Source organism: Folsomia candida, unplaced genomic scaffold (genome assembly GCF_002217175.1).
Source record: "Folsomia candida strain VU population unplaced genomic scaffold, ASM221717v1 Fcan01_Sc001, whole genome shotgun sequence".
Classification (NCBI taxonomy): Eukaryota; Metazoa; Arthropoda; class Collembola; order Entomobryomorpha; family Isotomidae; genus Folsomia; species Folsomia candida.
The window spans coordinates 28,364,983-28,391,336 of record NW_019091193.1 but is presented as its reverse complement, the minus strand read 5'-3'; the positions used below and the strand labels follow the sequence as shown (position 1 = coordinate 28,391,336).

Here is a 26,354-nt window from a genome sequence, read left to right as displayed (position 1 = left end):
ATGGGTGGATTTCACTTCCATTATCACTTCTCTCTCTCTCTCCGCCTGCCTATGCTAATCCGATGGACGACGTGACGCATTCAAATGCATAAAAATAATAAAAAACCATTTGTGCACAAATAAGTCATTTCTGTCCAAATTTTAATACACGTATGCAATAAATACGTAAGGTTTCGACAAATGTATCCTCTTTCAACTTATTTTAGATTCTGATTTTCTGAACGTCCTACTTTTTAAGACTAATAATATCTATAATTTATGACTTGTTATTGACTCGACTCGATATTTTTTTCCGATTGAATAGACGTACACAATAGTATTAAAGTGGTATTGGGAGTACCATGTAATGTGTGTAAGTATTTAGACTTGATTATTGGTTGGCTATTATGCTACATACTTTACTACAGGTATGTTTGTATGCATATAACAATAGTATGGCATGCAGAGTTGCGCTATATCACAGATTTTGTATGTATGATGGTCACCTTCTAAAATTTTGCATTAAACTCTAACTATTTGTTACTCGATCCCCTTTGAGAGTGACTGCTCCAACACGATGTCATAGTCGTCAAGGGCGAGGAGGACTTGAATTAAGTCACCCAAAAGTTCTGGTGCTCGGAGGAAGGAGACGTCCTCATACATGGAGCGAGTTATCTGGAGACGAGACAAGAGTGGGGGGAGACGGGGAAGGAGATGTTCCCTGTAATCAGATAATATTTGAGGTATTAAGAGAAGATGAAGTGAAAAAGAGTAATATTTACAATCCAGTATGTCAGCACCTGGCACATAGACAAATGAGCAGTTGGAACCGCCCATGTTTTCCGAGCGTGTTCGCGTGAGCATTTATTTTCCTGACGAGAGTGCAGTAACAAGACATTTCAGCCGTGTTGTCGTCCTCCTCGTCCTCTTCTTCTTGGAGACGACCGGCAAACACTTCACCAACTTGGACTGAAAAAATAATAATGCAATGAATACAGGTTACATATACAATATACATATATTGTAAGTTACTATATATATATATATAGTGATAGGTCATAGGTCATGATTGATGCTATGTATCATTGTGGTAGATGTTCACTCACCAAAATAGTCCCACAAATGTATATTCCGCCCAAACAGGCGATTCGATTTGAACCCGAAAGAGAAGACTTGCTCCAGCGCTGCCACCAAGCCTGCCTCCCCGCACAGCAGCACCGTCAAGTTACGGCCACGTTCGCGATCCGTTTTGAAAAAGTATTTCACAATGGAATTAACCGCGTTTCCTGCATATAAATAATCAAATAAATATTATTGAATTAGAGTAGCCTTATAGCACCATGCATACATCTCACACTGCCATTATACAAATAATGCATGCATAGATATATACACCAACCTAAACACTCCTGTATTTCGACTGGATTTCTGAGATTGTCATCCCTCCTGGGCACACTGGGGCTCCTCGCTCTCGGGGGTGGGGTTTGTGCGACAAGTTCATCACCATTTCCACTTCCTCCAACCCCACCGCCGCCACCACCACTTTCGTAGAATTGTTCCCCAACTAAAAGCCGCTCTGTGGATCCGTCATCAACCTCGCGTCCTAACCAGCGCCCACAGGGAAATCTGTGATAAGATGACAATAAAATAAAATAACTGTCCAATATAATTAGCAAATGCTTATCAATTCCCACTTACTTGACGAGATGGCCCGTCACCTCGTTCCGGATTAGAACATACTCCACTAACCACTTGGGTGAGACACCGCTGTTATCATGACCGATATGCATGTTAGTCAAGAGCCCAAGGTTTTTGGCCTGCAAATTAATACGTAGCATTTAAAACTCCATTACTACTCAACACCGAAAAACCTAGTACAACGCCTACCTGAAACACAAACTCCAAGCTGTTCTTGGGTAGTTGTAGATTTGGCGTTTCCCCCAATGTGCCCGACACCGAGATCCACACGTTGGCAGAGGTGGACGAGATGTTGAATCGTTTTAAGGGGAAGATGAGCACACGGTAGGGCAGCACTATGAGAAGGTCAACAATGTCATACCTCCTCCACTAATAATGACACAAATGTTGTCATGCAATGCTAACCATATATACTCACCAATGTTGAGGTAACTATTTGTAAAGCAATAGTAATCAGCCGCATTCAGCGTGAGGAGGTGGTAGAGGAACTGTTCCCTCTCATCCTCACTGCGGAGAAAGGCCGTCCTCTTGTAAAAGCCACGGAGGAGCTCATCGTCCGCCAGCAACCCCCGCAAATGCTTCGACAGTACCTTCTTCTCCAATGATAGACGTACCCAAGCTCTAGCGTACCCGATTTCCGTCTTGATTTCCGAAATGCTCTGAACATTCCTGGTGGAGCAGCAAAGATTCAATTCCAATAAGCATAAAAATAATTAAATGTGGTTTAGTATTTCGACGGTTTATATCCATAAAATGATATGTACCATCGTTTTATGGAGTACGACGAAACCAATGTGTGACGGTCTATATCGCACACAATAATATACATGCTGGCCTAGAATGATACGCTGCGTATCTTAATTTAATATTGTAAGAATAAGAATGGACCAAATAAAGAGATCATATAACCACTGCCACTTGCAAAATTGGTATCGACTCTCCTCCTCTTACTGCAACAACCCAAAATGGAACAGCATTTCTTGATTGTTAACACTTTCTAACTCAGATATTTCTTATCAAATCAAATTCAAAGTTCACTATACATTTAATTTTGTGCTCAAATTGGTCTAAACTTGATGTTTACAGCATTTTAGAACCGAATCATAGTTGGATAGATATGTAGTTCAAATGCCCGTATAGTAATACAACACAAATTCATATTACGGACTTACTGCATGTCAAAGGCAATGGAAACAGGTAGTGGGTGGAGTACAGGAAGCTGGCCTACCGTCGATCCACCTCCTCCTCGCACCATTGGTCTCCTCCGCTGTGGCGATGTGGGCGTAGTCGTAGTAGTCGCTGGCGGTGTAGTTGGAGTACTCGTCGCGTTGAGGTTCAGTTCCGACGCCATTGCAGAGAGGTCTAGACAAAAATCAGACAGCGGTGAGTTTCATGCCCGAAAAACCAGCAACAGCAAACAACATACTACATACATACTCAAAATAACTCACTATTATCTAATCTTTACAAAATAAAGGTTCAAACTACACTAATTGGCACACTACATTAACGAACGAAAACAACGTCATGCAGGAGAAAGAAGACGTTTCATTACTGTCCAGCCGTTTCCGTAGTATACACCACGCCAGAGCTGCACATTTTGGTTAAAATACATTTTTTCTTGAGAATACATCCGTACTACAGAGTTTCATTTCATTTCTTCATCAAATTCAAACTTAACGGTAAATTGACTAACCTGGAGTAAGTAGTTGCGGGTCGATTGGCTTGCTAGAGTCTTTGCAGGCTTCAGACTCGTGAAAATTGGTGAGGTAGTTCCATAACGGTGAGCGGCCCTGTTTTATTGAATAATACACAACTTTAGTTAGGTTAATTATAGTTAACGCAGATTAACTACAGATAGATTAATTATAACCTCTCGACGCAATGATCACCATCACCAAAATTGTCTAAATCAGCACTTCTTCAAAAACTATCAAAATCTGGAGTATATATATTTTTTTAATTAGCAACGACTTGCTCTACAAATCCGTTGCCCAGAATTTTAAAATAAATTCCCAGAGACGAGAAATGATTAAACACGTGCCAATTTTGACAATTTTGGCCATGAGTCCTATGTTAAATAGCAACATCAGTGTCCTCCCAAACCAATCACTCTCACCTTTCCCTTAACGTGCAACCCGTGAGCCCACATTCTCTCGAGTAGGTCACACAACGATGCGACCAAGGTATTCTCTTCTACGCCCAGCAGCGTCACTTCGCCATGACCCAGCGCCACCGCCTCCGATCCCATCTTCTCCACGAGCATCCGCTTCGTCTTCGTTTTACACTCCTGGACAGGATCAAATAATGCACAAAATAGTAAATTTACTGTGCACGCTCACTCAACCCAACCAATTTTAAGGGTTCCTATTTAACAACACCGTATTCTTTATTGGCACGATTGCTTGAACAGGTACTGCTTCTCCCTTAATGATTGCGACAAATGGCCGAGTTACAAATAAAATATTATTTTGAAAGGGAGTAATAAAGCGTCAAATAATCAATCTGGCTTCATTAATGTCACAATTTAGCCATGTTTCTCGACTTTTATACTGTTATCAAACCAATTAAGAAGCAAACAAAGACGCCCAAAAATTACAAGTTTTAAAGAATACGGTGTTTTACGAACCCCATTTTCATGGAAGGGTAAAATACGTTGTGAAAATACAGTACTTTGAGTTTAGTTCTTCCCAAGGTATGGATTCCCAGGACAGTTGCACCCGTAAAAAGACGAAAATCTGCATGGAAAAGACAGTAGCCATACCAAATGGCAGGTTTTGTGAAGAAATTAACATTATATTGCCGTCAAAACACTTTACTGTTAAACAATCGTGAAAACAATGTATTTTGACAGCGATAAAGAGTAAATTTCTTCACAAAACCTGTATTTTCGTATGGCTACTGTCTTTTCCATGCAGATTTTCATCTTTTTGTGGGTGTAGCACCCCTGGAAATCCAAACCCTGAGAACAACGGAGATCAAAATGCTGAATTTTGAGAAGTATTTTACCCATCCATACCCATTTTCACCACTGTTACAAAACCAGGCAAATAAATAAATACTAGTCATGCATTAGAATTGTCATGCACCTTGAGCAATTCCTGGCCCAGACGGGTGTGGAAGTTGGACGAGATCACATGCGGGGTCTATTGTGGTAAGTAGTACAAGTGCAGCCATATGTATTAATCAAATCAAGCCATTCCAAGCCATTCACTGCCATGTTGTTTCTTACTAATAAATAATACTTAAATATTGCTGCAAATTAAAAAGGTAACAAAAGTGCGACAACCAAACCACCATGCAAAATCAATACTAACCTGGAGCAACTGCTTGACAAACTCCCAGTTCGCTTGAGCCACCGAAGACGGGCTGGAGGTGCTTTGTTTCGGTTGAAATACGCTGCGGAGGGAGGGGTTCGAAGGATCAGAAGCGCTTTCGGTGCTGGTAACATTGTTCGTCGTGTTGGTGGCGATGCTCATCTCTCGCCGGAGCAATTTCAGATTCCTACAAGACCAGAGTAAATTAAATCGTTAAATTTGATAAGGTTTAGGATAACGTCAAAATTATGGCATATTTTAATTCTGCATATGTAATTCCAATTAATTTTACCCCGCTCACAACCATTAAGCTTGGGTGAGTAGTTTTCCATAATTTTTATATGCATCGCCATGATATAATAAAATATACTGTTTTTTACGTTCATTTCATACTAATCATAATAATAGTTTTTCAAATTATGAATTCGATTCATGAAAAAATTCATGATTTTCAAAATATAGACCCAAGAGATATTTACATGCTGATACACGACGCGTATGTAATACTCGCAATTCGTATGCAGCAGCAGCATCAGCGCTAAGAGCAGCTCCTGCTCTGGGAGCTCTACCCGACTCTCACTGCCTGCCACTCTTGCTTCCTATAGCTTCACTACATGCATACATTCGATACCATGTCTTACCTCGTATCCTTCGGACCACAGTTTAGATAGCGTCCGTTCAACACGGGAAATGAATCCCCATAAACTGCCATCGTATCCGGTAAGATCTCCCGAATCGGTGGTGCAATAAAATCCGGCCTTTGAAATTGCACCCCCAACTCCTTCACGGACTCTTTGATAGACACACATGGCTCGTAAGACGGGGTTCGCACCAAACTCTCCCCAAATTGGTCTCTGCAATGGATAACTCGAAATTAGGTATGCACGACAGGAGGAATGGAATTTATTATTACTGCAAATATTCACCTCAGCACTTTAATCCTCCCCTCAAACACGACAAGGTTTGCCTCTAGATCAGAATCACCTCCCAGAGCAGCAATCTTCCTGTCAATGAGCGATGCAAACATTTGTGTCTCGATGAAACTAGAGAGAAAGGGAAGGTTTTGGTCGGGTTGGTCGGAAAGGAAGGTAGCCTTGTCGAAATTGTGGACAAAATGACGACCAGAGTCCTGCAAGAATGTAATGATTTAGCTATTTGTATAATAGAAACAACGTAGTTTAATGGCAAACCTACCTCATTAGGTTGACTGAGAAAGTGATCATAAGAGGCAAACATGTGAACGAAACGATTGGCAAATATTTCCCGTATGGCCGAATTAATTTTGAGATTCTTGAGGTAAACTGCATCTAATCCGCCCTCTTCTCCTGCCCCGCCGACAACCCCACCAACCCAAGGCGTCCCTCCTCCCACCGGCAAAAGTGGAGAAGGAGTCACAATTTCTATCTGAGAAGGAGACTCTCTTCTATTCGGGTATTTCGGTGGTCTCAAGGTGTATGCGGGGTGGTACGAGGCACTCATCGACAGATTGAGTGTAGAGCCCCCGCTGATGCAAGACTCTTCATTGGACGACATCCCTGAATCAGAGTCATGAGACCAGGAGTTTTTCCTTGGTCTAGCCCTCCTTGTGTGGAATGGTGATCCTGCTGCTGCTGTTGGGGTGGGCATGTTAGAGACAGAGTTGGATCTAGGGAAATATATCAAAATAGACAAATTAGTCAAAATTATCCATTTGTATGTATGCATAGAGTTATGTAGTACGAAAATTCGCGTAAATCTTTGTATACTTCGTATTTGTAGATAATGCCATGAGTTCTAAATGAGCTGTAGGTGAGTTGGCCTTAGATGTGCTATACCTAGTCACTAACTAGTACAATATTGAATATTTTTAAGCATTTTTGGACTCCCAGATAAATTTCGGATGAAATGGTACAAATTTCGGATGAAATGGTACAAATTTCGGATGAAATGGTACAAATTTCGGATGAAATGGTACAAATTTCGGATGAAATGGTACAAATTTCGGATGAAATGGTACAAATTTAGGATGAAATGGTACAAATTTCGGATGAAATGGTACAAATTTCGGATGAAATGGTACAAATTTAGGATGAAATGGTACAAATTTAGGATGAAATGGTACAAATTTCGGATGAAATGGTACACATTTCAAAGAAAATCTTCAAATTTTAAGATTTTAATTTTGAAATCAAAGTATTAATGAGCCGTAAATGAGTCGTAGACAAGCTGGCCCAAAAAATGTCAATTCGCAATTTTTGTTATTTCGTTAGAATTTATACCATTGCATCCTAAATTTATCTGGGAGTTCAAAAATGCTTAAAATTTCAATATTGCACAAGTTGGTGACTAGTTATAGGCATTTAAGGCCAACTCATCTTCAACTCATTGGGGACTCATCGAAAACACTAAATACTGTATTTAGCACCTCGTTGAAACCATAACATGTACAGTCAAGAATACACAATTTATGAATGCATATCCTACTTCTTACTTGTTTAAATTGCCCAACGGGATGCCATGCTGTCGCAACACTTGTGCCAACTCCAAGACAAGCTCGTGCCTGTGCGGAAAAGCGGGGAGGTCTTCCGGTACGCCCACTTTGTTCCGGTCAATGTCCACGAAGCAAAGGTTGGCCTCGCAAGAGGGAAGCTGTTGTGGTGTCGAGGAGTCGGATGCATGAAGCCCCATGATGAACGGGACCGGAGCGTCGAGAAAGTGATGCAGTGTGGAGGGCAAGATGGGGACATAGACGTGCTAAAAATTAGAAAAAAATATAATTTTGTAATAATGCGAGGTTCCGAGTAACTTCACAAACACAAAAATGATACATATACATAAAAAGCAATATTAATCGTTTTATCGCTAATTACGTAGTAATTGTCATGTTTTTACCACAAAGATTATTTAAATAATCAATAAAATTTGTACAGTGATTATAATTTCATAATCAAAAATCTTTATAATTATTACATGGCTTTCACGACTTCATGTATTTGTACTGTCAACTGCACGATTAATAAGTATTCTAATGTTTGCAGATTGTTGGCACACAAATCACATTTAATTTTATAAATACTGCAATTACTTTCAATTTAATTTTAATTTTCAATATGTTTTTAAAACTAGACCATTTGTACATTTTTAACTACTTTGGTTAATTAAACTTGATTAGCAAAGAGAAAAGAACCTCAGAACCAACCTGCCACGCGAATGGAAATAACAGCGCCGTCACCGTCTCCGCCACCAACATCAAGCGATATAGATCTGGGAGTAGAGAAAGGAGTGGTAGTAAGTAAATAGTAAGTAGGATGATAAGCAATTGGGCTAAGGAGGAAGGATAAGTAAACAAGAGGATAACCAAACTCACCTCTGGAATAAAGAAGCACCTGATTTTCCAAGAGAACACACGTAAAAAGTTGGAGGAACGAGTCCAAATCCAAGAGACGGAACAAATCACCCATAAAATAGTCACAAAGGGGGAGTCGGTTAACCGCGCTGGGGTTGAGGCAGGTCAAACTCTCACCCCACAGAGTTTCGAGACGGAGCGAGCGTCCCGGTGGGGGCAGGGGGACGTGGTAAAGAAAATGGTAAATGGCCGCCTCCAACGAAGGATCCGACGCGGAACTTGTCGCGGACAATATGGCACGGCGATGGAGCGCGAGGAGGAAGGTGTGTGGGGCTTGGACGAAGGGAAGGGGACAGATTAGGGCGATTGCCTTGCTGACATAGAGCGTATCTTTCGAGGCGTCGTAGAAACTTTGGGAGAGGAGTGATCCGGGTTGTTTATGAGCAGCGAGTTTAAAGTGGCGTGGCAGGGAGCGAGTATTTGGCTCGTCGCAGGAAGGATCTGTATCAGCTCCGCCTCCACGTTGATGGTCGGGAAGGAGGTGAGGGGCTAGGCGACCTTTGGCAGATCGCATTTTGCGACTTTGAGCGGACCGTTGGCGGTGATAGTTTTTGGCTGAGGATAATTCTGTGAGATGCATGGCCTACAAATCAAGTAAAGTACATTAATAGTAATGGCCATACTAACAGATCGTACTGGGTGAGGAGGACTGACCTGCAGTGTGAGTATTGCTTGTGTGACATGGCTCGATCGGAGTGGTTCAAAGAAGACGAGAGAAAACCCGTGTGTCCGTGACCCGTCTTCTTTCGTGATGACGAAAGGATGAAAGGCCGTGGTCAAGTTTTGCTTCTGTGTTCGAAAGAGGAGACCGTCTGGGAGGCAGAGGTTCCGTACAGCGTCGGGATCTAATACAGTAAAATTGTTTGTTTCACAAAATAATCTTTGCATTTCTTTCATTTTTGTAAAATCAATGTAAAAAAATTTTGTCATGTACCAAATGGATTCCACGGGACAGATTCCGGGTAATGTGCCAGTATTTTAGGTTTGTACGACCGTTCCAGTGGAGCACAGGTGGGTAATTCTCCTATTGTAAATAGAAAAGAACGCAAAAATTAACAGAGATTTAGGTATAGATGAAAATATCGAATAACTATTTAGATGCCTTTGGCATTGTCCTTAATTAAGCAACACTATAACCATTTACTAAATTCTACACCCTACACCAAATTCAAAACAGTAAAACAAAAGTTCCCAATTACAAATTGTAATTTACAATACTTAATAAATTGTGTATTCTTACGTGTCCCGTCGACATCGACCGTTGCTTGAACCTCCAGTCCAGCTCCATCGTCCAGCCCACAGACTACAAAATAGTCGCAGAATCTGGACATAACCTGACTCGATGTAGACGACATGATTTGTCGTCTGTCCTACTTGTTCCTACGACCAAAACCAAAACCAAACCACCAGCGCCGCGTTCCTCCTCCTCCTCCTTCCGTCCTTCCTTCTTCTACCCCCGAGGACGTGACGAGATTCGCTGAGAAATGTGACCACGGAATGCAATAGTCTGCATTATGCAAATAAAGATAATGAAATGATCTATTCATCCATTATCTTTGGTGGTGGTGCTACTTGTTTCTTGGATTTTATTGTGTAAGAATTTGACGGTGGTGGTTCCTTTGGTTCTGCGCACTTGGAGTCGCATCCTTCCCCAAATTTTGCCCCGCGAAAGAAACCCTCTACCTTGGCCACACACATTTTTACTGCACATCGTACACACCGCTTGCTATTGATCCGTCCGCGACAACGACACGGACGACGACGACGACGATGGAGGAAGGCGACAAGGACGCTGTAGGCTCCACATCGCAGGTGGTAGAATAAGTACACAAAGATAAGACTGGTTAATTAATTAATTAGTTAACAACGAACCCTTATTTACAACAGGAGCCAATGGGGAGCATAGGACCGGAATGTACAGAATTAAAGGTCGCCTATGACACATGTTTTAACGCCTGGTTTGCTGATAAATTCCTCAAAGGTCAAAGTAAACCTGGTCTGGATTCGTGTGACGCCCTGTTAGCTGCGTACACTTCCTGTGTAAAGGTTAGTAATAAAAAACTTACGCAATTTCGATTCAGAATTGCATAATTAGAATATTAGAATTGTATCGATAGTGTTCAAATATACGATGTATTCGTGTCAGTAAATATTTATGACTTGTTTTGTTTGTATAGAAAGCCCTTAAAACGCGGCACGTCGACTTGGAAGAGATTGCCCAAAGTCATCTAGGAACTGATAAGGAGCGCAAGAAACCAACCACATAGTCATTCGTATTAACTAATAAATAGTGAATTTAATGAAGGTACTCATTACGAGTTTGGATCGTAACATAAGTTTTAAAAAATGTGAATTAAATACTAGGCTTGGAGATACGCAAGTTCGCAAAAGTAAATTACGATGCAAACTCAGAATGAATACCTTCAATAATAAGAATGTAATAATAATAACAATATGAAATTATCAGGATTTTTAGTAGAACTATTTTTATTTCATTATTATCATCACTATCAACATTATTGTTCTTTCATTATACTTTAGATATAATAGATTATCACTGTAATTTGTTTATATTTCTTTTATAAAATAGAGGCCGTTCAGCTTAAATCTTGTCAATAAGTTTCTACTACGACACTGATATAAGAAGAATAAATAGATTACATTCATCTCGTATAACACAGCGGATTGGATTATTCATTCACTTAATGTTAGCTGGGAAGGGTAAAAGTACAGTCTTTTCCTCTCCTGGTGGGGTAGATATTTATGATTGACTTAATTTTTTCTGCGACGAAGGTAGAAGCGATCTCCCCACTCGAACCTTATTACTGTCTCCCAATGCTTCTAAATTCTTTGGCGCCTCAAACAACAGGACGATTGTGGAACCCAGATTGAATTCCCCAAAGGGCTGTCCCTTCTCCATCCTTAAACGCAGATTTTGATCCTCCCACGCCGTTCCCGGCCGGCCACTCCTCAACCAACTGTTTGTACTCAACTTGGGGTCATCATACACACGAATTGAGCCCACATTCGTTGCACCCACCGCCGTCATGGAGAAGAAGCCATGTTCCCACTCCCCCACGTAGACGGCCCTCTCATTCAGCGCAAATAAGCCAGAGATGCGCTTCGCCATGCGAGGATTAACACTGAGCAGTTCGCCGGAAAAATGCCTTCTTGCCGTCACAACCCACTCGACTGGGGAGTGGAAGCGATGATAGTCTCCAGGCGCGAGGTAGATGACGATCGTGTAGAGGCAATTGGCTTCAGGATTTTTGAGCAGGGATGTGACATATTCGGTTGGGTCATCCGTCGGTGGGCCGAGCCAGGTTGATGGGGGGCCAAGCGTGAATGTGTTGGGGCCAAGGAAGGCTAGCAGCGAGTAGGCGACACCTTTGACCTGTTCCACCATGCCGGAAGAAGAGGAAAGTGGGCCGGAGTGGAGCACCGTGCCGTCCGCGGGTGAGACAAGGGAGGCCGTGGGACAAATAGGGCGTGACCCGGGTTTGAGGCCGCGACGGAAAAATTCACCCAGATTTGAGTACGCGGTCAGGTCTTGGACTTCCGCTTCGGACAGTTCGCACCCAAAGGTCGAGGAGTACCAGGTGAGGACTGGAGTGCGGGCCCAGGTAGGAAGGGGTATGGAGTTTACGAAACCCCATGTTCTTGATAAGGTACGCCAGGGGAAGAGACGATAAGCCCGTATCTGAAAAATGCATATGAATATAATTTATGGTAATACATGCATGAATCAATACATAGATTATTTATATCGATGATCTACCTCCCAGTGACGCAGCGGATATTCGGGGTCTCTCAATTTTCTCAACTTTGTCGTCGTGTAGATGGCCGCGAGTGGGAGTGGGCTCCACAAAAGCGCCGTCATCGGCCAGGGTCTCCTCTTCTTCTTCCCTTTCGCCCTCTCCTCGTCATCCCGTTCTTCATCTTCTGTCCGTCGTCGCCGGCTCGGGTATGACTTTGGTTCCGGGTAAGATTTCGGCTGCTGTTCGACCACCTCTTCCACGACCTCCTCCTCCACCCAGTCCTGACCTGGAGACGACCAAAAAACAGACTTTGACGATCTACTCAGCCATTCCCATCCCGGAGCATGAACTTGCTTCCCCTCCCGGATGAATATGGAGGTAAAAGCGAGCAAGAAATGGAGAAGGATGGCACGAATTAGGCCCCACATTATTATTTTAGGTTGGGTGTGGTTTAAACGACGCAGAAAAATATATACTTGGACCCTGCCCTTGTCCTCCTTTATAACAAATTTCTTCTCTGTCTGCTGAATGAAATGACTTGCGTTGTTGTCTTATTGACGTAGACTAAACGTGTGTCCACAACAAGAGAATGATTCTCAATTCATTATTTCTTATTGACTCATCATCCACCCAATGCAGGCAGTGTCAATTCCGTCAAGAAGTGAGAGTAAGAAGTAAGAGAATTGGACGACGGCTTCGTCTTCTTCTTTTATTCTCCGTGTCTTATCAACTAACAGACCACCACCAACACGCAGAGGTCGCCAGGTCAGGATCCCGGATGATCTCGCTCATTGATGGATGCATCTCATCCAACCCATTATACATGTGTTGTTATCTGTCCAAGTTTACCAACTAACTAACCAACCCGTCATCTCAATCCTTCCCCTCTCCTCTCGATATCACCTTATTCGCCTCACCTCATCCTTTTATCGCCAGCTGTTTGTACTTTGTACACATTAACGGTAAGTAAGTAAACAATTTAAAGACTTGGTACTCACATCGTTCCTTCTGCCTTGCTCGTGTCGCTGGTGCAGCGGAATATTGTCTGGGGGAGGAAGAAATCAGAAGAGCTGAGTCGTAAATTTGTAAATTATAAATAAATGTAAAAATTGCGGATTTCGACCTACCTCCACCTCTCGATGCTGATGGGTCGTGGTTTATTTGGAGGGGAGATGATAAGCTCCCAAATTCCTTTCCGTAATAGCAACATCCTCATCGTGGTCACAGGAAAATATAGAAAAATGGTCAATCTTGTTCCGATGTCGTTGTAAACATGTGCTCTCACAAGCAGCTGCAACCATCCACTAACATAAAGGATCAGCACTCACATGCAGAAATTCGCAATCCCCATTTTTTTCGACCCGGCTTGCGGGGAAATGGGACAAATTTTGTGTGTAAATAAGAAATTTTTGAAAATTGAGAATTAAAATCGGGAAATCAATGTACGTATAATTTGGATTTTTAGACTAGTTGGATTGTTGGGGTCAAACTGTGAGTGAACTAACGCAGTGGATGGGGAGGGAGGAATCGGGCTGTTCTGTTACAGGTCAATTTGTGCCACATGTTACAAAGGGGGTGTAACCAAGGGGAAAGGAGGGGTAAAAACTCGCCAATTTTATTTTATGTATTTTATGAACGTTCCCAGAGGTATGCATAAATAAGAGTTAACGCTGCGTCTCAAACTTCCAATTTGATAGAGGCAGGTTGAGACAGTCTTAAAGTTTGTGCTTTCAACTTCCGGTTCTTAATCAATAAATCAGTTTAGCATCTTTAAATAACTTGATAACTTTATTTCACTCTAACGCTAATTCATCGGGATACATATTTGTCATTCCCCATGGGTAGAAAACAGTAAAAGTTATAAAATGCTTGCACTCATTAACAGGAAATAAATACAAGGACAAAATTTATTATTATTATGACGTTGACGGAACTTTATCATCTTTATTATGTTCCTCTCGCCCTCCAGTCAAGTCGTCAAGGTCGGCATCCTTAGCGTCTCTCCTAATTGGAGGAAAAAACCACTCGTTTATTAAAAGTCATCACTGTCACTGGACCAATTTTCAGTGTTTCGAGTGTAAATAAGAAATAATGGCTGCATGGCGCATATTTCAGTGCAAGAAATTTAGCAAACCCGAAATAAACGGAAAATTGAAAATTTTAACAATATACATATTTACTTACAAGCCAAAATTCTCTCCATCCTCCAACGTTTCAGGGAGCTGTTTGCCAAATGTTTCCGGAATACAGAGAGCCAACAGACCCGCGAGCAGGGACGCTGACCCAAATATAAGTAGTGGCAGTGGTTTCCAAATTTCGCCCTGGGTAGCAAAATAAAAATATGCATTTTTTCTGTCCGTACTCGATTACATTTGCATATATTTCTTACCAGAATGAGCAAACTATTCGCCACAATGCCACCAACCCTGGCGAACATCGAGCTCGCCCCGACGCCCCCGTTTCTCACCACGGTGGGAAAACTTTCCGCTGTGAAGATATAAATGACCCCGTAGGATGCCGTGATGCACATTTTTCCAATCATGGCGAACGTTATGACTACCCAGTTCCAGTCTGCAGAAAAATTGCAATCCTTTAATAACTAATTAAACTTTAATAGCAAAGGGTATAGTTTCTCGCGCATTGCATTTCTTGCAGGTCAAAATAGCTGCAAGAAAGAATCCACTTTCTTGCCGTTATTTCTTGCGAGTGATAACACCCGAAACGCTGCTATATTTTTCAGTACCTGGTTCGTCTGGAACTATGGCGCACGCCATCATGAACGCTCCACCGGCCAACATGCACCCGCAGAGGACAATCTTCCTCCCAAAACGTTGCAAACTTATGAGCAAGAACGTATAGGCTGGAACCTCCACCAATCCAGCAATCGTAAAATTGAGATAATCTGCATAAAAAGACTTGTCTAAATCGTGTTAAGATTTTGTGTAAAATGTAATTGAACTACAACGCACCGTTTCCCCCCAGATTCGACGTGTTCAACGACAATCCGTAGTAAACTCCGCTGTTAACGAACCAATTGAAAAATATGTTGATCGCTCTCAGTCCGAGGCGACGGTAGCGGAAAATTGCGAGGATTGAGGTCGATTTTTTTTCACTGGGCTCCTCCGCTGACAAGTTCTCGTACACATCCTCAGTCAGAACCACTTTGTTCTCAAGGGCCACATTTTTCAGGATGGCTTTCGCCTCGTCGCGTCTCCCACGAGCCAGCAGCCAACGGACCGATTCCGGTAAAAACCTAGAAATAATTAAAAAAAACGTAAAAATTAGCTGTTAATTGATTCAAATTTGAATAACTTGTGTTTAAATACCAATAATACGACAAGAACACGAGTCCAGGTAGAGATAACGCAATCTGCAGAATTTTCCAGTCTCGTATAAAATACGCGAATAGCGCCGTGACGATATATCCCGCTGTGAAGAAGAGTTGACACGCGACCCCCACAAAGGTCCGTCTACTTGGACCCACCATTTCCATCGCTGCAAAAAAAGTGTGCAGAAAATTAGCAAACGCTTGAAATTATAAAATTGTCCATGGTCTACCTACCGATGACATATCCGACCAAAAAGATGCCGCTCGTACTTGACCCAACAATCATCCTGGCAATGACGAATGTCCAATATTCTGGGGCGAGGCCGGCCAAAATGCCAAAAACGACTTGGAGAACGAGCGAGAAGAAGAAAACTGGTCGTCGACCAAATCGGTCGGACAGGTCGCCAAAGACGATGGAGCCCAACATAATTCCCACCATGAATAAGTTTTGAGCATTTGTGTAGAGAAAGGTTCGCTTGCATTTTAGGTCGTACTAAATATTTTCAGAAACATTTACAGTTTTGCGAAAATATTTTTATAAGCTTCAACTTACATCTAACCTCGCACTGGATTGGTACTTTGAAAAATCGTATACGAATTTCCCGTCACACGAGATGGCTTTATTTGACGGAATGCCTTCCTGGAAGTAGGACGGGTCTGAAAAATTGACTTCCAGTCGAGAGCATGAATCCCAGGGAACCTTGGAATTTTTCGGATCCGGTGGAAAAGTCATGTTGGGCCAAATCCCGAGTGGGAGGTGGTCATAGGTCGCATTATTCTCGAACTCCACAGGCAATAGGCACCTGATCGTGATAACAACTCATTTGCACGAATTTGTACCAAGTCTTACAATGTAGGTCTCCCAGCGTATGCTTTCCGATTTTTACGAAATTAGGGTCAATCGATTACAGATTTAATTAGTATGAAATGTGCAAAAGACAGTCTCCTAATACTCTGGTTTGGCAGATGCATTTGCATCCAAAGAAGAGAAAACACGCAGCATATTTGGAAAATGTAAAATTTGTCAACTTTAAGGCGCAATTTCTCCTCTTTGGATGCAAATATCTCTGCCAAACGTGCGCAAATTTCATGTCAACAGAATTTGTGATCGATTAACACTAATTTGCTCAAAATAAGAGCACACCCGTTGGGAGACGTATGGTCATTGTTAGTATGATTATCTACCTGTGATCTATCTTTGCCCCCAGAAATACCCACGCCAATTTGTGCATCGCACAACATATCGCTGGCAGACAGAGGAGGAGGTAGACACGTTTCTGGTACGGACCAAAGTCTCCAATGATGGGGAACAAGGCGTCGAACTTCATTTCGTTACCGGGTGTTGGATAAGTCGGCGTCAACTTATCCTTCTTCTTCTCCTTGTGTTTCCGTCTCTTGTTTCCTTGCGATTTCGACGACTCAACGACTTCCTCACCGTCCGGATTCTCTGATTCTTCCGAATCTAGGCAAATAATATTCTGAATGGGATTCAGGTCTCGGACAAGGGACTCTTTCTTCATCTCCTCAGCCGTTTTACGCCTGCTGCTGGATCTACTATTAGCAGCAGCCGGAGACGGCACAATCTTCGTATCATCAGCCTCATGCATTTTTACAGTCTTATCCACAATATGCCCGTCATTTTTTAATTCTTCTTCTTCTCTTATTGCACTCCATCCATCCAGCATGGGACGGAGTTCTTGACTAATAAAGTAACTCACACCCCTCCATCATTTAACTCTACTAAACTAACTAATAACTTGCCCAGTCCTTGCTAAACTCTGATGATTAGTTGTAGCACCCTCTTGTCTTAAGCCATAAAATATTTCAGTATGTAAAACAACGATTTTACGACTCTAATCCTGAGAGTAGGATTGAATAGGGGATCCTGTCAAATATATAAACAAATTCGGCACCCATGTCCAGTCCAGTTCACTCTTGGCATATGCCCACAAAATAAACTTGATAGAATTACTATGTATGTAGCTGAATAGCTAAAAACACGTATTGCTGATTATGAACAAAATATGATTTTGTCCTGCTTTAATTCGTGTCGAGAATGTCATGAAAAACTTGACACTCTAACAAGGAGACCATGACTGTGAAAGTAATTTGACCAGTCTCAACTTAAGTGCAGACCTTTGAAGACTGACATTGCCTGTTTAGGTTAGGTTAATAAATATGCAATAAATTCTGCATATGTAGATGCCATGTCACATCGAGGAGACAAAACAATAAATACATTATGACAATAAATATGTACGACGACTGTTTAACAATATATGTACGTGAACAGGAATTAAATAAAACGCATTATTTATTCCGGTTACATAATGACACTATGCACGATAAATGTATGTATCAGTGTTCCAAATAGATTGGATGGCCATGTCAAATTCCAAGTCGATTATTATTATTATTTGAATCAATTCCAGCATATTCCATACTAAACGGAATCAATCAATACCGTGACATGGGGAACAATTACATTTATCTGACTGCCCTCATGCATTGCATGAACTACATACGTGAACATTGGACTTGAGAAGAAGAAGAAAATGAAATCGACACTTTGAATGATTTCCTTCCTGTCCCGACATGACATCAAATTACTTTAAGTCATTGCATTAAAAATGAGCTGAGAATGCGTGCCTACCACTTTCTTGACATGCAAAGTAAAACTTAATACCCGTACATTTATGTACATACAATTTAATGTAAAGATGCATAAGTCTCGAAAAGCAGGGCAAGTCACGGACGGACGGACAGACGGGATACGGGTTACTTGTCGAATCCTATGTCGTCGAAAAGCAAGTCGTCGAATTTAGGTGGCATGAAACTCGTCGCGTTTCATGTAAGATTTTTACTGATTTTACCTACCAATATATAATGAGTTCACAAGTATGCACAGCACATGTGCATCGTGGGACGGATATACGCTGCGAACATTCCAAAATACTTAAAACACTATACAGCAGTAATTGGGAGGATTGTTTTGTTCTTCTCACCCTTACATTTTACATTAAAAATGTCAAATTACTGTGACGAACTAATGTAACGCAGCAAAGAGAAACTTAAATTTAAAGATAAGCTGTTCTGATGGATTTTGAACAAGCTGAGATAAAAGATGTACACGACACGTTTCCAGACGCCGTACTTCAAGGGTGTCATTTTCACTATACTCAAGCGTTGTGTAGACATTTGACACACAATTTAAAGAACCAGTACGACCAAGACGTTACAATGGCATTATTAATAAAAAAATATTCGGTGTCTCATTTGTTCAGCCCGATGATTTAAGAGTGGCATTCCGAGAATTGAAAGTATCGTTCAATTTTAAGGGTCAAACTAAACTCGTACTGGATGATTTTTTAGTCATGTTCAAAAAACCTACATCAGTACAGTGTACGATCCACCAATGTTTCAATACTCTTCTGGAATGTGCACCAACGTGTATTAGATAAAATTTCCACAACCGATAATGCAGTGGAGACCTGGAACAGGCGGTTTGGCATTCTTGCTGAGAGTTCTCATGTAAATGTTATTTTATAAAATTATAATTTATATTTAGAATTTTATTTTATTGAAAAAAATACTCTCGACAAGTATTATTTTCAACCACTTGTCCAATGGACGAGTTACCCTTCAGACGACTCGTCCTCGACGAGTGACTCTTTCGACGACCATGTTTTCGACGAGCTACCCTAGACCCGGACAGACAGAGTGTCGTCTCTTGCATGAGATTAATGCTTTTTTCATCTATGTAATTATAAATTAAGTATTTGTGCACGTGTATATGCATGCATGCACTCGCTTCTATCCAAGAGAACTGATTTCTGTCTGGGCTGGGAGATATTTTTGCAAAAAGGTGATGTCATTACACGAGTCTTGTTATTGGAATTTTTTTTTGACAATTTTCCATCATAAACATCCATTATGCATCGCCATTCAATTTTCAATTATAAATAAACAGTTTATTTACATATTTTGCAAGTAAAACATGAATCAAATCAATCACTTACCAAATATTATTCAGTGTCAGTTCTCAGTTTGATGGGTAAATAAAATAGGCACAGAATTTTTTTACAATTTGTTGGATGCACTGTAAATGTGGTATTGATAATCGAGTAAAATTATGATAAGTAAATATTTAGCTTTCAAGCTAATAAATACTTTTTAATTAATGTATTTATTAATATGTATAACAAATTGGTATAAAATTGCAGGAAATTTTGTGAATTGTGTGTAAAATTTTAGGTTTAAAGTTATAAATATATTGAGGCGGAATTGTATAAAATATTCTAACTCTAAGGAGAACATGCGGTGAGGAAAAGTGTGATTTCACCGATCCGGGTAGCGTATAGCCGGGTAGTATATGTATAAAAAAAGACCCGGATGGGATCGACCGCTTTGCTAAAAAGCCCTCACGCACCTCATGATAAAGATTGCATGAGTAAGTAAATCAATGAATGTATGAAGTGACCAAATGGATGGATGGAGAAATACATACAAATTTGGATGAATACTTAAATACACACCCGGTGGAAAACAGTGACTCGTTGTTATGCTCGTTATTCACACAATTTTATTGATTTCTTGTTACATTCACTTAGAGATATGTAGGTGCTTAATGTATGTAAAGGAGAATATAAATGAAGTCGTAACTTTTCATGTACACATATACCAGGGTTTTGTTGTGGTTTTAACCACTGTCCAAAACACCCGTCTAAAACGGGTTTTGGGCACCTAAGTTTGGACGTCTAAAATGTCCAAAAGTGTCCAAAATAGAAAATGTTGTGTAGTACGACATGGTTTAGAAATTTTTGAATTTCTCATAAGAACTCATGTTAAAAAACAGTTTTTCCAAATTTCATAGTATTACGCACTAAAATGCTCAAAGTTAATGGGAGATTACATATGTGGGCATATTTAGATTAGGAAGGAAAATCGTCAGAAAAAGAACTTGTAACAGTTTGTCTCATTTTCCAATGTTGGACGGTGTCCAATCCAGGACACCCAAAACGAAACACTGCCACATACACATGGAAAAGGAGGCAGAATGAGACTTCCACTCGCGAAACATATTTTTAATAATTTGCTATATTTTTGTCAATTAGAAACTGAACTCGATCATGCAAATTATTTGGTCAACATTTTTTTCATAAACGGTGATCTCGTCACTTAATGCATACCATTTTCTCTCACAATAATACTATGTGTACCTACTAACTTAAATTACGCATACATTTAAATACACCAAGTTTGTGGATCACTTGGTACGAAACTGATGATAAGGCTTAATCCAACAAAATCCTTTAGTCCCAGAGTGCTGATATTTAACTCACGTCCAATTCTACGTACCTGACCTGAAACAATAGCTTATTTGCAGTTATAAAGAGGAGGAGTCCCATAAACGTCAATCAATCAAAAAGCCACCTGTTCATCTCCAATTAAAATTAAATGGTTATTAAACTTTCAGCTCACCATTCCAAATGCACACTCAGTCCGCAATTATTTAAGAAAGCGATACAAAACGTGTGTTTTGTACAAAATGCAAATGATGCAACCAGTGCATGATTTATTGCGGCCATGTCACGTCCACGTCATAAGATAAGGTAGTCAGTCGCTAACTGACTATGGTCACCTTTTTCAATAACAAAAGGCGGACGACCGACCCCGACAGGATTTGATTGCATTGCATTGCCAAAAACTCAATCATAACCAGATTACACTGGTTTAGAGGTTATAATATTTCCTTTCTTCTTATATATCACAAAGTGGCCGCGGAAGCTGTGGGGACATTAAAATTCTAGGATAGGGGGAGGGAGGGGTATAAACAACAGAGGGAGATGACGGGGACATTGGATAACCGTGGGGACATTGTCCCCCTGTCCCCACGCATCCGCGGACACTGATTCCGCATATAACAAGATTTTAGCAATGTACGGACGGAGCCTGAAAGTCTACTACATCTCAACATGCATAACATGACGTTATCTATCTACGCCAAGTTTTCAAGATTAAGTAGCTTAATAATATGTTATGTGTGTGCCATCATTTTATAAAAATCTGCAAGTACACAATCTCTAACTTATTTTCATTTACTGCTTCTCAGCAGTTCAGCTAACCTAAACCAACTCAACCATTCTTAACATCATCTCTCAGTTTAAAATCCAACTTTTTTTTTCTTCTAGAGTAACAGTATATATATACTTATCTAACGTGTATGTAAGATTCGTCACAAGTCACGCTAATTTCATCGCCTGACTTCTCTGTCCCCATGCCAAGTTTTGCATCTCCAACAGTTAGTTATACATAGAACTAAATCCTAAATACATGGTTCAGTTATTAATTGCTTAGTTAGTTTAGTATTGTTTGGACTCGTGCATTGTGTGGAAAAGGTAGTGAATTGAATAGGTGTTGTTATTCTATGATGATGGTCGGTTCATTCTGGTTTTGGCCATAAAATCGAATCCTGGTGGTTATCCTATACTCGTATATATACCCGACTATCTGAAAAACTTTCCGTATTTAATACGAGGCAAGTCAACTGCTAAAGTGCATCTCATTCGGCACAATATTCGGTCAGAGTCAAGATCATCTCAATTCACACCAACGCAACTCGCAGCAGCTTAGCTACCACCACCATCACATTTCGTCATCACAGTAGAGCTTCGATCGTCTCGTCACATGGTGATTTTTTGGTGAAAATTGGAAATTTCCAAGGGAAACGGTCTCATATTTTGAAAACTTTCGTTTCCGGTGTGTACTCGGGAAGAAGAAAATCTCTTCGTCAGGATGAATTTCGAGTTGATTTGTTCCCAACTTTGTAAAGGGTTTAGATAGTTAGAAATCCTAGGATTTTCTAAAAAAAACTTTCTCTCCTCCTCTCTCTCTCTGTTATCTTCATTCATACGTACGAGACCTTATCTTCATCTTATCTATCATTTCATCGTCGTCATTTCAATATGAAGTGTTACGTCACCTTTTTTGTCGAAGAACTTGTCACGATTTGAAATTGTTCACGGTTAAATAAAAACTTCTCGAGGTTGGGACACGGACAAGAGGGGATAGAACATCGAAGCTATAAAAGAACGAGATATTGATAAAGGTGAGCAAATTTAGTTTGTTTTGATTTATTGGTTTAAAAAAATTGCCATTTTGCAATGTGTAATGAGATTTTTTTTTTGCGAACTGTCATTTTACGCTCTTAATTTTAAAGAGCGAAGAAAGTTCTCGATAATGGGAAAATATTCAATTCGATTAATTTTAGTTAACTCTTCGATTAGAAAATAATAATGTGGGAGGTTAGTTTTAGAAATTGGACAGGGCTTTTTTTAAAATCTTTTTTAATGAGATTTTTTTGCGAATTGTCATCCTACGTCTTAATTTTAAAGAGCGAAGAAAGTTCTCAATAATGGAGGAATTTTCCTTCTGTTAGAAAATAATAATGTGGGAGGTTTGCAGTATACGTCACAGTTTGAAAAAATCGCGTGAGCGATAATTAATTTTAATTAGCATAGCGGTGAATATGTACGTTAGTTAGCTACATATTATTCGTCGTCATTTCATTTTCAATTAGCCATGCATGTGAGCTAGCAACTAAATAACTACGTATTGGTCAAAAAGGAGGTGGGTTAGTCGTTAGTTCAAGTTACAAGTCACTGGAGAAAAACGGAATAATTATCCATTGTTCTTTTAGGATACTCAATTTGTTTGAGTAATTTGTTTATTATGAAAATTATTTGAATGCACACCTTCTTATGAAACAAGAACCGAAACACAAAATTGGCTATTCAGGATAAACCCGGATTGTAAATTTTACTAATTTTCCTGCTCAGAACCATAAAATGCAATGCAACGATGTATCAGCCTTGCAAACATTTGACCTTACTTAAATTGCGGTCATACTATACTTAACCTTTTCTCGGATTTTGGGTACAAATTGCAATATCGATTTAGTTCCAATCCAATTATTGGCAAATGAATTGGTTGGAGAGAAAGTATAAATTGCTTTATCAAGTAATCTTACAAAACACAGCAATTCGCAATTACAATGACCGCTGTATTTTCCTACAATTTGCAAACATCTGATACATACATACGTCAAACTGACCAAACCCTCCTCTTGCACGCGTAGTACGTAGTAGATAATGGGATTAATTACCGTAGTTAAAATATTGCGCAACATTATTTACTGCTGCCCTAGCCCTTGATAGATAATCACCTAACTTTCTCCCCAGTCATTAGTTTCCCTACAATCAACATTTGTTATTTAATACCGCTCCATGTTGCAATTGGGCTCAACATTTACGAGTAATAAAACATGTTGACGATGATGGGCAAATAAATTGACCCAGGTCCGCACATTGATTATTATTATTTCGTTAAATTTCGCACTTTATATTCATCAGCATCTCAGGTCAGGCACAGGCAGAAATTAATTTTTTCTCGCAGCGATGTCATCATCTCACCATGTCATCATCGTCACAATTATTATGTCTGAATTTATTTTATTTCATTTAGCATTGCTTAAACCAAATTCGGGCACATAGGTCACGGAAAGGTTATCAACATTAAAATTGGAAGAAAGTGTCACCCTATCCTATTCGGTGGTGGTGGTGGTGATATTGATTCCGTCTTTTCGTCCATTCTGTTATCGTGTCAATTTATTTATTTAGTTAGTCGCATTCCTCACCACCTCTGAAAAACAGTTGACAAAAATTCATGGAAAAAAACTTAACTTTTCCCTCATAATAAAATAAAACTACAAAATTGCCAATACGTTATTAATAAAAGTTTGGATTTTAGTTGGGAATATTATTGTACAAAATTCAGCCCATTATATTTTTCTTTCCTTTGTAATGCCGAATTCCAGACCACCGATATCATTAACTTCCACTGGTGATGGATTACTCAGGGAAAGACGATGACGATCGATCCCTGCCCATGTCGAAATGGATGCGTCGAGTGGATCGGTGAGCATTGTGGAGTAAAATGCTGTCTGTAATTGCATTGCCACGAGTTTGACATTTATGTTGTCATGTTCCAGAGTTGATTTCGATTGTGCTTCTTCACCTCCGTCGGATGGATTTTTCTATGCAACAAATACCGGCAGGACGACAGGATTGAAACACTCGGCCTCTGAAAATGGTATGGAGTGGAGTGGCGTTTCTCGCTTATCGCAAGGTTTTTGCACATGGGGGATTAATTCGTTGGTAATACGGGTTGTTTGTGTCAGTTTATTCGACTTTAAAAAAAAAAAAAAAAAAATCAGCACTTGGAGAAACCAAAAAACTTGCACTCTATTTTTAACGTTGTCAAGGGTTACAAATAAAAAATAGAGTACACATTCTTCGATTTCTCCAAGTCCGGATTTTTTATTTTTTATTTGGAAAGTCGAATAAACTGGCACAGCCTGTATTACCATCAAATTAATTAAGTAACCTCCCCCCACGTGCGCTTATCTTACCATTAAGCTTGTGTTCTTATCTAACATTAAAAATTTGTTGATTTTCAGGGTGCGACGTGAAAACGGCAAACGACAAAAACAACATTCCCAAAACTAACCTTGCTGCTGATGAATGTGCATCTACTGAACGTAGCGGATTTTTGAAATCTTTCGCCCCTGGAAATTATTCTTCATCTAACGAAATCCCAACCGGAACTGTTGACACGAAGAATAAACTTCTCAACATGAATGCAACCGAGTTGGAGAGGTGGGCAAAGGATAACATTCGCGGTGAGGGAACCATGGGAGGGATGACGACCCACTCGCCGCACGACACTGCCCCCACGCCAATCGATCATCTACCCCAATTCCAGCCGAGGACAGGAGGTGTCCCATCTGTACGTGGAGTTTTTACCAGCGTAGTCTGGTAGTCTAGGAGATGTGTAATTTCCTTTTTTGATGGTAGATTACCAAGACGGACAGTAGTGGTGGTCCGATGCGACTGGTGGACAAGTTTTCGTCAGCACTGACGACACCTGATGTTACGCCATGTTCGACACCAAGTATAACACCGGTCTCTTCTCCACATGTGAGTAGTACACAAATTTATCTTATTTTGCAGCACAAGTTTGACCATGATTTCGATTCTCCTCTTCAGATACCTCGTCGAACGGGTATTAACCCATTCTTCACTGGTGAGCACACCAGCACCAATAAAAAGGAGGATGGAAACTGGTTATTTCGACCAAACACTATCAAGGTATGACAATCTTTTCACGTAATAAAACCTTATTTTTTAATCATTTTCATAAATTTATTTTCCATACAGGACAGCAATATGATGTACGAAGCCAAAGTTGAGATCCAATCCGGACAAGGACCGCCAGGAGGATCAAAGAATATCCGATACGTTCCAAAACCATCGAAACTCCGTGAGCTAAATTTCTTCTCGCCGACATCCATGTAACAAGGATCCAATCCACACTTTAATCAAGATGAACTAACAAACTTAGACCTCCATCCTTCTACTAAATACATATGTACCTCCTACTTTTCTCCTCTCAAATCTCCTGTACTACTTAAAAATGTTACGTTCCATTTCCCAAACTCATTTAATTGTTGGTTATTTAAATGCTGCCTACATAGCGTTGTTATATCTAAATATATTATGATTCGCATGATTATCATTTGTTGTACGTATGATTCTGTTGCTTTTTTGATATGCTTGTTTTTTCGAATGAGTCCATTACAATATTTTTGGGTTGTCGTGTTTTTTTTTCGTTACGAGATTACTAATTAAACGTACGATTATGTAAGCTTTTCCTACACCTGAGAGTTGCTGAGCGCCCGTACACACACGTTATAATTTAAATTTTATTATGGAACATTTTCACCCCGTAAATAAAACCATGTTAAGTATGACAAAGTAAAAATTATTTCA

The 26,354-nt window shown here is 40.2% G+C and overlaps 5 protein-coding genes and 1 long non-coding RNA gene across 9 annotated transcripts; 3 read left to right on the top strand and 3 right to left on the bottom strand.

The window, feature by feature from the left end:
- Window positions 1–124: 124 nt before the first annotated feature.
- LOC110861016 (DENN domain-containing protein 5B) lies at window positions 125–10,071 on the bottom strand. 3 transcript variants are annotated; one of them, XM_022110132.2, is made up of 22 exons: window positions 9,620–10,071; window positions 9,314–9,403; window positions 9,034–9,224; window positions 8,341–8,962; window positions 8,173–8,237; window positions 7,465–7,727; window positions 6,189–6,639; window positions 5,921–6,123; window positions 5,636–5,848; window positions 4,995–5,181; window positions 4,767–4,823; window positions 3,797–3,967; window positions 3,374–3,470; window positions 3,233–3,268; window positions 2,850–3,039; window positions 2,096–2,346; window positions 1,867–2,012; window positions 1,678–1,796; window positions 1,379–1,605; window positions 1,086–1,265; window positions 780–948; window positions 125–700 (listed from the first exon to the last, which is right to left on the bottom strand). In XM_022110132.2, exons 1-22 carry the CDS (start codon window positions 9,732–9,734, stop codon window positions 520–522), a joined length of 4,224 nt encoding a protein of 1,407 aa, XP_021965824.1. In that variant the 5' UTR covers window positions 9,735–10,071; the 3' UTR covers window positions 125–519. The 3 variants fall into 3 exon arrangements, with proteins under 3 accessions (XP_021965824.1, XP_021965831.1, XP_021965837.1); XM_022110139.2 differs by lacking the exon at window positions 3,233–3,268; XM_022110145.2 differs by lacking the exon at window positions 4,767–4,823.
- Window positions 10,056–11,055, top strand: LOC110841708 (uncharacterized protein C119.18). Its single transcript, XM_022087400.2, has 3 exons — window positions 10,056–10,191; window positions 10,267–10,425; window positions 10,557–11,055. Exons 1-3 carry the CDS (start codon window positions 10,150–10,152, stop codon window positions 10,644–10,646), a joined length of 291 nt encoding a protein of 96 aa, XP_021943092.1. The 5' UTR covers window positions 10,056–10,149; the 3' UTR covers window positions 10,647–11,055.
- Window positions 10,840–13,505, bottom strand: LOC110841706 (phosphatidylserine decarboxylase proenzyme, mitochondrial). The gene is made up of 4 exons (XM_022087399.2): window positions 13,265–13,505; window positions 13,136–13,182; window positions 12,158–12,423; window positions 10,840–12,079 (listed from the first exon to the last, which is right to left on the bottom strand). Exons 1-4 carry the CDS (start codon window positions 13,351–13,353, stop codon window positions 11,141–11,143), a joined length of 1,341 nt encoding a protein of 446 aa, XP_021943091.1. The 5' UTR covers window positions 13,354–13,505; the 3' UTR covers window positions 10,840–11,140.
- LOC118433805 lies at window positions 13,393–13,912 on the top strand. Its single transcript, XR_004833585.1, has 2 exons — window positions 13,393–13,531; window positions 13,603–13,912. It is a non-coding gene; the product is annotated as an uncharacterized LOC118433805 (long non-coding RNA).
- Window positions 13,907–19,626, bottom strand: LOC110862243 (organic cation transporter protein). 2 transcript variants are annotated; one of them, XM_035846063.1, is made up of 10 exons: window positions 19,485–19,626; window positions 16,651–16,927; window positions 16,019–16,268; window positions 15,700–15,958; window positions 15,464–15,632; window positions 15,107–15,390; window positions 14,881–15,039; window positions 14,527–14,708; window positions 14,322–14,458; window positions 13,907–14,141 (listed from the first exon to the last, which is right to left on the bottom strand). In XM_035846063.1, the coding sequence occupies exons 2-10, from the start codon at window positions 16,791–16,793 to the stop codon at window positions 14,054–14,056; spliced, it is 1,671 nt and encodes a 556-aa protein (XP_035701956.1). In that variant the 5' UTR covers window positions 16,794–16,927; window positions 19,485–19,626; the 3' UTR covers window positions 13,907–14,053. The 2 variants fall into 2 exon arrangements, with proteins under 2 accessions (XP_035701956.1, XP_021967118.1); XM_022111426.2 differs by lacking the exon at window positions 19,485–19,626 and having other exon boundaries at window positions 16,651–17,673.
- A 2,194-nt stretch (window positions 19,627–21,820) lies between these two features.
- LOC110842570 lies at window positions 21,821–26,349 on the top strand. Its single transcript, XM_022088342.2, has 7 exons — window positions 21,821–22,573; window positions 24,341–24,440; window positions 24,515–24,615; window positions 24,983–25,311; window positions 25,380–25,502; window positions 25,572–25,673; window positions 25,743–26,349. The coding sequence occupies exons 2-7, from the start codon at window positions 24,370–24,372 to the stop codon at window positions 25,878–25,880; spliced, it is 864 nt and encodes a 287-aa protein (XP_021944034.1). The 5' UTR covers window positions 21,821–22,573; window positions 24,341–24,369; the 3' UTR covers window positions 25,881–26,349.
- Window positions 26,350–26,354: the final 5 nt, after the last annotated feature.

Bases quoted from the DNA above. Each gene is read 5' to 3' on its own strand.
- LOC110861016 (XM_022110132.2), bottom strand. From the start codon at position 9,734: ATGTCGTCTACATCGAGTCAGGTTATGTCCAGATTCTGCGACTATTTT. The intron at 6,124-6,188 runs GTAGGTTTGCCA...ACATTCTTGCAG, and splicing joins TTCTCAGTCAACCTAATGAG to GACTCTGGTCGTCATTTTGT. The intron at 701-779 runs GTGCTGACATAC...ATCTGATTACAG, and splicing joins CTCATTTGTCTATGTGCCAG to GGAACATCTCCTTCCCCGTC.
- LOC110841708 (XM_022087400.2), top strand. From the start codon at position 10,150: ATGGAGGAAGGCGACAAGGACGCTGTAGGCTCCACATCGCAG. The intron at 10,192-10,266 runs GTGGTAGAATAA...TATTTACAACAG, and splicing joins CTGTAGGCTCCACATCGCAG to GAGCCAATGGGGAGCATAGG. The intron at 10,426-10,556 runs GTTAGTAATAAA...TTGTTTGTATAG, and splicing joins CGTACACTTCCTGTGTAAAG to AAAGCCCTTAAAACGCGGCA.
- LOC110841706 (XM_022087399.2), bottom strand. From the start codon at position 13,353: ATGAGGATGTTGCTATTACGGAAAGGAATTTGGGAGCTTATCATCTCC. The intron at 12,424-13,135 runs GTGAGTACCAAG...GGTCGTCTCCAG, and splicing joins AGCAAGGCAGAAGGAACGAT to GTCAGGACTGGGTGGAGGAG. The intron at 12,080-12,157 runs GTAGATCATCGA...TGCATTTTTCAG, and splicing joins ATCCGCTGCGTCACTGGGAG to ATACGGGCTTATCGTCTCTT.
- LOC110862243 (XM_022111426.2), bottom strand. From the start codon at position 17,150: ATGCTGGATGGATGGAGTGCAATAAGAGAAGAAGAAGAATTAAAAAAT. The intron at 15,633-15,699 runs GTAGGTAGACCA...CTTTTTTTGCAG, and splicing joins TTTGGTCGGATATGTCATCG to CGATGGAAATGGTGGGTCCA. The intron at 14,142-14,321 runs GTAAGTAAATAT...TCCTCCAATTAG, and splicing joins GATGGAGAGAATTTTGGCTT to GAGAGACGCTAAGGATGCCG.
- LOC110842570 (XM_022088342.2), top strand. From the start codon at position 24,370: ATGGATTACTCAGGGAAAGACGATGACGATCGATCCCTGCCCATGTCG. The intron at 25,503-25,571 runs GTGAGTAGTACA...TCTCCTCTTCAG, and splicing joins CACCGGTCTCTTCTCCACAT to ATACCTCGTCGAACGGGTAT. The intron at 25,674-25,742 runs GTATGACAATCT...TTTTCCATACAG, and splicing joins TTCGACCAAACACTATCAAG to GACAGCAATATGATGTACGA.